Source organism: Chenopodium album, chromosome 15 (genome assembly GCF_948465745.1).
Source record: "Chenopodium album chromosome 15, dcCheAlbu1.1, whole genome shotgun sequence".
NCBI classification, from domain to species: Eukaryota; Viridiplantae; Streptophyta; class Magnoliopsida; order Caryophyllales; family Amaranthaceae; genus Chenopodium; species Chenopodium album.
The window spans coordinates 17,387,361-17,397,657 of NC_137848.1; the positions used below are offsets into that span (position 1 = coordinate 17,387,361).

The window sequence follows — 10,297 nt, forward strand, 5'->3', positions numbered from 1 at the left end:
AGACATCTATATATGTAAGTAAATTCATTATTACTCATTAAATCGTTTTGTCTTAAAATTTTGTGAAATAAATATAAGTAATAAGATTTGTAAGTCGTGCATCGCACGGGTGCTATGCTAGTATACTCTATGTGGTACACTGGTAGTACTCCTTTTAAATTAACTGAACTATGACATTTGAACTATTGGTTTCCCAAAAAAAAAAAAAAAAAAAAATAAAAATATTTGAACTATTTATATAAGGATGTTAATTTTAACACATTTTTTTTATTAATGAATTAAAACTTCATCATGTACTTGGTATAAGAATATTAGTTTGGCCGTGGCCAAAAAAGTCTCAAAATCATTAAATCATTTATGAAATTGATAACTACCTCTCTAAAGGAAAATAATACTCTTTGTGATTTTTTTTTTTTTTTTTAGGAAAGATAAACAAGGAAAGTAGTAATACGTACGTGAGATTGTTTTGTATATATATTCTAGTTCTTGGTTGGTCTTTCTAAACTAACAAGGCCTGTTTTTGTTATTTCTGTTAAGAGAAATTGAGTTAAGTCGTCATTAAAATACCAAGTAAGAAAACAAGCAAAAATGACGAGCAAAGGCGAAAAATTCCCACCACAAACACAGGATTCTCAACCAGGAAAGCAATATTTGATGAATCCACTCCCGAAATCTGTCAATCCTCACTATATACCTTCCAAAAAGCTTCATGTAAGACGTACATGCATTAAGTTTCCTATATTATTTGAGCTTCTTTGATTTTCCTAATTCTGTATAATATTTTTGCTACTATATGAATATTTACATGCATGCATGGTGTTTATAAAATAATAAATAGTTATGCCAATTATTACAAGGGTGGTTATGAGTATAGCGAAGCAAGCAACCGCACAGGACCCTGGAAACAAGGGTCCACAAATTTTGGTTTTTATCACTTACCAAAAAATTTTAAAAAAAATTATGTATGTGCGTGGATCAAGGATGCTATTGTTGGATTTTTGTAATATACTTCTCATCCCAATAGTTTCATCTTTAGTTTTATGATAAACTTGCTAACAATTGTCGACTATTATTGTATATATATAGGGAAAGGTGGCATTGGTAACAGGAGGTGATTCAGGGATAGGAAGGGCAGTTTGTTGCTATTTTGCACTCGAGGGTGCAACTGTTGCATTCACGTATGTTAAAGGGCCAGAGGATAAAGATGCCCATGACGCCTTGGATTTGATAGGAAAAGCGGCCAAAGAAAATGATGCAGGTGAACCTATTGCCATTCCAGCTGATCTTCGCCGAGGCGAAGAGGAATGCAAGGAGGTGGTTGATAAGGTGGTTAGCCACTTTGGACTCATTGATGTCTTAGTGAATAACGCAGGAGTACAATACTTTGCTGAGAGAATCGAAGAAATCACAGAGGAACAACTAAGGACTACATTTGAAATCAACTTCTTCGCTAGTTTCTTCTTGGCAAAGTAAGTATTCATTCCATGAGCTAATTACAAGAATGATCTAGACTAAAAAATAGTTTTTTATCAAAATAATAATCTTTTTTTTTTTTTTTTTATTGATTGAATAATTTTTAAACGAAATAAATCAAAATGTTGGTCTTTTGCAAAAGTTATGAGGACATTTATTTATATTATAAATGGTTATAATACAAGGAAAAAAAAAATGTATTTGAAACCACTTATATTATCTAATCTATGTTAGGAAACATGTTTCAACTAAACATGTTAGGAAACATTTATTTTGTGAAAAACTACCTTATAAAACACTTTTTTTTTTTCAAGAAACTACCTAATAAAAAAATGTTATAAGAAATTACCTTATAAAAGGGTAAATATTATAAGAGACTACCCTTGTCCGAAAGTAATCGTTGACTTTTATTTTCCAACGTTGACTATGTCACGTGCCAATTAAGAAAAAAGGAGAGAAATTAAAGGGTGAATTAAAAGTCACGTGATTGGCACGTGATGTGGTCAACGCTGGAAAATGAAAGTCAACAGTGACTTTCCGACTAATGGTAGTCTCTTACAACATTTATTCATTTATAAGGTAGTTTCTTACAACATTTTTTTTAATTAGGTAGTTTCTCGAAAAAAAAAGTGTTTTATAAGGTAGTTTTTCATAAAATGTCCATAAAACAATCGTTAATTATATAAGACACCTTCCATTATATCATCATAGTAGGATTTTTAACTTTGTTTTATGTTATGATGCTAATGCAATATGATTTCTAACGAACGAAGGCACTCACTAAAGCATATGAAAGAAGGAAGCAGCATAATCAACACAACCTCCGTCACAGCATACAAGGGTGAGGAAACACTAGTTGACTACAGCAGCACCAAAGGAGCCCTTGTTAGCTTCACTAGAAGCCTCAGTCTCCAACTCATCAAACGAGGAATTCGAGTAAATGGAGTAGCACCAGGCCCCATCTGGACTCCCCTTCAGGTTGCTTCTCTGCCTGTTGAACGTGTTGTGAATTTAGGTTCATATGCTCCAATGGATAGAGCCGCGGAGCCATTTGAAGTCGCTCCATCTTTTGTATTTCTTGCAAGCGACGAGTGTTCATCCTATTTCACAGGTCAAGTCCTTCATCCAAATGGTAAGCATGTTGTAATTTTTCATCTTTTGAAATTGTTGTCATCCCACATTATCGATATATACATAACTCTTCGTACATTACTCGAATTGCAAAAATAATTTAAGTGAAGTACAGTTAATTACGTTGCCTAACTAGTTTACGTTTCAGGTGGAGAGATCGTTAACGGATGATCCATTGATCCAAGTATGTCGACTGTCAAGATAATATAATAAAGAGCACGAGCGTGTACGTACCCCTGTGTCTCCGATGTTCAAACCTCTATTAAATATATTTATGTTAATAATCATCCTTGCATTTTAATGTATGCAGAAGCCAAAGGTGTTTACTTTGTTTATATGTTGTGTTTATTACTTTGGCTTTGTATTCGTAATCCTTTTAAACCTTGTAATTCTATATATCGTACATATACTATGCTATATTTTTCAAAAATCCCCCCATTTAAGGAGGGGGTGGTGAGTAATCAAACCCTGTCACACGGGAGATGGTGGGACTAACCATCCCTCTATTCCTAATGTCATTTACTCCCTCTGTTTTTAAATACTTGCTCCATTTCTCCATGTACGGAGTTTTAAGAGAAATTGAAAAAAAGAATAAAATATGGAGGTAATGGGGTTGGTAGAAGAATAAAAAATTGTAAAAAAAAAAACCAAAAGTAGTGGATGGGATTTGAAGGAGAGAGAATATGGAATTAATATTGTTGGGTCCACTTGGTGAGAGAAATTAATTAATTATTGTAATAGCTTTTCAAATAAAGAAATGGAACAAGTATTTAAAAACGGCCAGAAAAAAGAAAGTGGAGCAAGTATTTAAAAACTGAGGGAGTACTATGCAATATGTATGCTCAATGAACTGCCTTAAGTGAGAAATTTAATATACTACCTTCATTTCTGAAGATTCGACTCACTTACTATTCATGTGGTCAAAGTAAAATATCTTTAACTAACTTTTATGATTTTTACAAAAGTAATAAATTACCATGGGAAATCTTGTTAGATTCGCCGGCTTAGTTTATATTTTTTAAGTATCAATTTTTTATAATTTTCAATGATACATACCCCAAAGATATTGATGGTCAAAGACGCATATTGGAGACCGCGCAAATGCAAAGTGAATCGAACTTTCAGAAACGGAGGGAGTATATTATTTTACCCTTTATATTTATCTATTCTGTAAACCAAGAAAATCATATCATCATTGGTGGTAGGGAGTGCAACATTGACGAGTTGGAAATGTATTATTAAAAAACGAGGATTTTTTTTTTATTTAATTTTTTTTTTGAAAAACTACCTTATATAGTTTACATTTTGTGAAAAACTAACTTATTAAAAAAATATTATAAAAAACTACGCACTGTATAAAACACTAAATGTTGTAAGAAGCTACCTTTTGATTGATTATTGCATTGTATAAGGGATGTTCAATAACTCAATTTCAATCATTTTTTCTCGTTTTCCCACCCAATTTCTCCATAGCCCCCTTATTACCCCTAATTTCCCTTTTCTTTCATTGTTAAATCAAACATATGGTAGCAACTTACAACATTTAGTTTTTATAATGTAGTTTCTTACAACAACTTTTTTTAGAAAATTTTAGAAAATAACACAACAAAAGAAGTCACGATTTTGATTATAACACCACAAAAGAAAAAAGAATATATATATATATATATACCACCACCAAAAACCCAAAATTTTGATTCTACCACCACCTAGTGGATGCCGTCCAAAAAAACCATTTGTAAACCCCACCAAGTACATGTGTCACTTATATATTAGTTAAATTTTTTTTAAAAAAAACTTAAACCCTAAGCCAGCCATCAAGCTCACCACTGGCAGCCCATACATCCTACCACCGCAGCCCCTATATCCAACCGCCAGAAACTCCACTACTAGAACCTCTCCTTTACTGCCAGAACCTCTCCTTTACTCCCTCCCTTTAATGTCCACCGTCGAAAGTATCCTTAAACCAGCAACCCTGAAACACCCATTCCCGATTTGTTTTGGGTTTCGGGTTTTGAATTCTAGGTGAGGGTTAGGATTCAGGTGAGTGTAAGAGGGGTTTTTGGGTCTAGGTGAGGGCTGGGATGGGATCTAAGCTATTTCGGGGTTTTTTGTGATTCCCTCGGTATACTGGTCATGTGCTCTAGCCGAACGGTCTTGACATCTACAAAAACAACGAATATTCCATTTACCGGGATATTCGCCTGCGATGATCAAGTTAGTGATCGGAAACGGAAAAGCTAGAGAGAGAAAGTAGAGAGAAGTTGGAGCTCTTAATGCTCTTTTCAATGTTATGTCAAAATCCACCCCTCGCATCATTAATGATTGGGGTATTTATATGGGTGGGAAATTGTGCCTCTTTACGGTTAGTGACCTAGGATGGTGTGCTCTGATTGGCGGCGTAATTGGAAATTTGGAAGAGGGCACGTGTCCACCTAGGGCGCCGCTTTTGCGCCTTTCTCGAATTTTGGGCCTCATGATGTAAGGAGCTCTTCTCTCATCTAGGTGCTCATTGTGTTTGACACGTGTCATCTTCCTATAGGGACATGTGTCTTTAATAGGGCCACGTGTCACTATGGGAATAGACCACATGTTGCGGTATTTTACCCTAAACATGAGCGGCCGCAGGCGAGGGTTGGGATCTGCCGACGGTTGTCGATGTTTGAGAGTGTGGATTTACGAGGGCGAGGATAAAGATCAGGTTCCGGCGATAGGCGAACGGGAATGGGGAAAAGCTGTCGGTGGTAGAATTGGGAGGGGAACAAGCTACCGGCGGTAGGATTGGGAGAAAGCTGTCGGTCTTGGAGGTTACAGGTGGTGGCTGGATTTGGGTTTAGGGATTTTTCATTTTTTTTTAAAAAAAAGGCTACACATGTGTACGGGTGGGTCCCACTAACGGATTCCATCCAAGAATCCGTTAAGTGGCGGTGAAATCAAGTTTTGGAGTTTTTTGTGGTGTTATAATAATTTTTTTTTTTTTTTTTTTTTTGTGGTATTATAATCTAATTTTGGGTTTTATTGTGGTGTTATTTACTAATATTTCCTTTTTTTTTTCTCAGGTAGTTTTTCAAAAAATACGAAATATATTAGATAGTTTTTCACGAAAAAAAAAACCGTTTTTTTACGAAATACCCTTAAGCAATTCGCTTATTCATAATATACCCATGAAACTTTTCAAAACAATAAACCCCCGAGTTTAACAAAAAAAAGTCCCAAATAGCGGTGGCGATGGCTACGTGGCTTGGGCTTGGGCTGGTTATTTTTATTTATTTATTTTTTTCATATTTGATTTTTATTTTCTAATAATTAATTAAATTGATTAAAAAAACATTTAATCAGCAGATGTCACGTGGCATAATTATCCTTAATGACTAACGGATTTGAGGTCCATTAGTTATTTGGGTATTTAGGGCATTTTTATTAAACTCGCAGGTTTATGGTGTATTTGAAAAGTATCATGGATATATTGTGAATAAGCGAATTACTCAAGGGTATTTGGTGAAAAAAAAAAAGGTTACAAAATAGAGTTTATCCCTCCATTTCATTTTGTTCGTTCTACTAAGAATCTGTTTAAGGAAAAAAATTAGTCAAATTATAAGATCAATATGATACTGATGGAGTATCGAAATACAACACTACAAGAAAATAGGCTATCACCGACAGCGCGGATTAGTCGGTGATCACAAAAAACCGTCGGTGATCCCATCACCACCAGCTAAATGTCGTTGTACTCCTGACGATGTCGGTGATGCGAAAATCACCGTTAGTCCACTGTTTATAAGAGAAACACTAACAAATAAAATGTGTATTGATGTTTTATCCTCCACTTCATGGTACTTTGGCTGTCGGTGAAACACAGATAGTTTAAAATAAACGATGTTGCACTGACAGCCAATGTAACAGATGCTGCTTTGCAAGGCAACGTCAGTCTCTAGCTGCTGATGATTGCTGAAACCGATTTTGATGGTCGTCAGTGTCTTGTAGTCGTTAAATGGGGTTTTTGTTGAAGTGCAATGTACTTCCCTTTGTGTTTTAATTAGTTTTACCGTTTAAATTTTTACGCTATTCACGCAGTATTTGACCATATTTTGTAATTTATTCGTATGAAAAAACATAGTTATTCTACTCTACATTATTTATTTTTTATAATTTTTAATAAAGTATTAAAAAAATATATTAATTACCAAAGTAGCGCATTGCCGAACGTAATATCATAAATAGTACAACTAATAATAATGAAGAAAGTATTTACATTAATGAAAGACTATTTACATTAATAAATAAATGTATTTCTTCAATAATGTCATTGTTTTATTTCTTGTTAAGGCCCTGCACACTTAATCTTAAAATAATAATATATAGTAAAAATAATTTCAGTTCAATAAAAATAATTTCAGTGCATTAAAAATAATTTCAGTTCAGTAGAAATAATTTCAGTTCAATAAATATAAGTTCAGTTTTGCAAAATTAATTTCAATTCAATAAAAATAATTTCAGTTTTGTAAAAATCACTAACTTTAAAGAAAAAATTTAATAGAGAATCGGTATCAGCAAAAATAATTTCTATTGAGTAAAATTAATTTCAGTTCAGTAAAAATAAATTAAGTTCTGCATAAATAATTTCATTCAGTAAAAAAAAAATTTAGTTTAACAAAAAATAAGGTGATTCCTACTCATCAAACACATAGCCTATACAACGTTGTACAATTCAATTTTAAATGATCCAAATCCAAACAATCAATTCCTCCTTTTCCAAAAACGGTTTTTCCTAATTGTTAAAATCGAAATCTCTTCTCCTTCTCTTAGATTCCTTCTCATCCTCAACTGATTTATATATGGACTTTACCCGTTACTTCCGGTATATATATGCGAACAATTGGACAAAACTCTATCAGCTTCTCTAAAAGTATAGAAACGTCGAGATAAGGATGAGTGTCTTGTTCAATCGAGTGAATGTAGACAATCTGAGAAGAAGACCAAGAGAAAGTTGAGATCTGAGGATAGATTAAGAGTGATAATGAAGTTTTCTATGGGAAGTTGAAGAGAAAGAGTGTGTGATCTTGAGAAGGGAGAGAAAGATCAGTGGATTCTGCAAATGAGGAGGGAAGAAATAAAAATCAACTCAGATTAGCTAGCTAGCTTATGGTTTTGATATGAGATTGAATGTGGGAAGATGAAAATTAAATGTACGTGTGATGTTAGGTAAATTCAATTAAGTTAGTTAGGGGGGTGAATTGATCTAGTTAATCTTCTTATTTCACTTTTAAATTGTAACTAAAACTTAAAATTGTAGTTTGTTGCAAATGGTGTGTAGCAGCAGCAGCTTCTGGCAATTATTATACATAATATGGAACACATTACACATGTACTATATAAAACAATAAACAAAAGATATGTGAGACCGGACTCATCTGTGAGTCTAGTCTAATGTCGACGAGTCAATTAAGGGTGGTGTTAGAAGGCGATTTATAGAGTTGCAGTAAAAGATAAGTCAACATAAGAAACTGAAATTTCTTTAATTCCCTCAAATCTCTCAAATCAATGGTGCCACAAAGACAAATATTAACCACCACGAGTTGTTGAAATGAAGAACACCATCCATCACTACCATGAGTTTTGGTGCGAGGGAGAAGGGGAATAGGGAGATTAGTTCGGCAATTATTACTGTTGTTGCTTGTTGATATGGAGAGTGAGAATTATTTATCAATGGATGGATAAAAAGGTTTGCGAGAGAAGGAAAGGCGGGATGGTGAAGTTTCAGGGTGTATTTGTATTTAGGTGGGTCTACTTATCATGAGTCCGACTCACCCAACACTTTAAGAAAAGGCAAAATTGGCCGTAACAACTTGAAGTATGGCTTAGATGCACCGAGCACCTTCAACTTTTCTTAGTAGCCAAAGCACCACCAACTATGGTGTTAGGTGCAACGCATGCCATATAAATGAAAATTTCTGGCAACTTATTTAAGTGGAAGGAGGTGAATCTTCCCTCTCTAGAACAGTTATGTAGTCTTCCATCCACTTAGCACGCATAGATTCATCTCTTCCGATGTAATAAGTGGCCGAAAATTTTCATTTAAAGCCCGTGTTGCACCTAAAACGATAGTTGGTGGTGTTTTCGCTAGTACGCATACTTTAGAGTGCTAAGTACATCTAGGCCATATTTCAAGTTGTGTTACAACCACGTCAATTTAAATAAAATTCATGGTGGGTCTGTCTTTGATGACATAACCCTTAAATGCTACAATAACATAATTTGCTACAAGTTTTTCTTCTTAATAGTTATAGCTAAACGTGATCGTTTGAAATTGGCCTACTAGTTGTTTGATGCCATCCATGATGCATAAATTTGACGTGGGACTTATATTAATTAATAAAATTCTAGATGCACATTCCGTGAAGAATTTTCCAATAATATTATTACACTCATTGACTCCAAATTGCACAAATCTGAATAACTTGTTACTTACATAATTTGCATTATTGTAAGGGCATTCGTTAATATATTTGATAGACGTGCTCCATCTAAAACATGGATTATTATTAACTATTTTTTCAATCACAGACGAAGTACTTATTTTTGTTTTGTTTTAAGCTCCCCAATTTATGAGGAAATTCTAATACATTACCGTTAGACACAAGCAAAATAGCATAACATCCTTTTATATATATACTATTGGAAGTCCTAGTATATTAATGAGATGTTTTCTTAAATACTACTAAAAGTGTCTTTTATACTACTATCAAAATGTCATTATTCACAAAATTGTCATTTTTATGTATTTGTTTGTGTCTAACAATGATGTATCAGGACTACCTCCTCAATATACCACATAACCATATATTTGTGAAAAAATATAGAGGGATAGGATGACACATTAACTTATGAGGTTTTTTTGTTTTTTAGAATTTATTTTTTGCTCTTTTTTTTTTATTATTTAAAAGAAGAAAAAGAATTTTATTAATAATAGATAGCTACACGACACTTACAAGCAATTTCAAAGAAAACTAAAATTCAAACACAATACAACACCTTACAACTAATTATATACTTCCTCCGTTTCTTTATAGCTGCAACGCACAATTTTTCACATTATTTAAGAAAAGTAGAGTTCACATGGTTTAATATACTTTAAAATTGGGTGAAATGTTGTTAGAAGTACAATTTAGTGGGGCATGTACTTTATTTAAGGGAAATACTACAATTTATCCTCAAAAAACTTTCTAGTTATAGTGTATTGCAAGTAATGTGATATTTTCATTTTAGGGACGTGTTGCAAGTATTAAGAAACGTAGGAAGTATGTTGCAGATTCGATCACCGATTGCTTTAAAAAAACTTTCATTTGAAACAATACAATCTGTGAGTTAGAACTAATTAGGCTTGAAATCCAAAATACTCATGTGATCCTACTTACGGAGTTTATGGAACCCAACCTATGTCTTAAATCACTACTAGAAAATAGGTGTTTTCCGACGGAAATCATGCAATCGGAAGAGATATTACGACCCGGAAAAGTCCGTTGGAAATTTCAGACGGAATACAAATCCGTCAAAAATTTCTGACGGAATTTCCATAAGAAAATGCTTTAAAAAACATAAAAAAAAAATATGCCCCACACCACCTCTACCAGCCACCTAACCCGTACCACCACCCCATCAAACTCCCAACACCACCCACAACCTGACCACAACA

The 10,297-nt window shown here is 33.7% G+C and overlaps 1 protein-coding gene across 1 annotated transcript; it reads left to right on the forward strand.

Moving 5' to 3' along the window:
- The first annotated feature begins 521 nt into the window (after positions 1 to 521).
- LOC145582017 (glucose and ribitol dehydrogenase-like) lies at positions 522 to 3,041 on the forward strand. Its single transcript, XM_081639053.1, has 4 exons — positions 522 to 711; positions 1,087 to 1,469; positions 2,247 to 2,605; positions 2,753 to 3,041. The coding sequence occupies exons 1-4, from the start codon at positions 589 to 591 to the stop codon at positions 2,773 to 2,775; spliced, it is 888 nt and encodes a 295-aa protein (XP_081495179.1). The 5' UTR covers positions 522 to 588; the 3' UTR covers positions 2,776 to 3,041.
- The last annotated feature ends 7,256 nt before the right edge of the window (positions 3,042 to 10,297 follow it).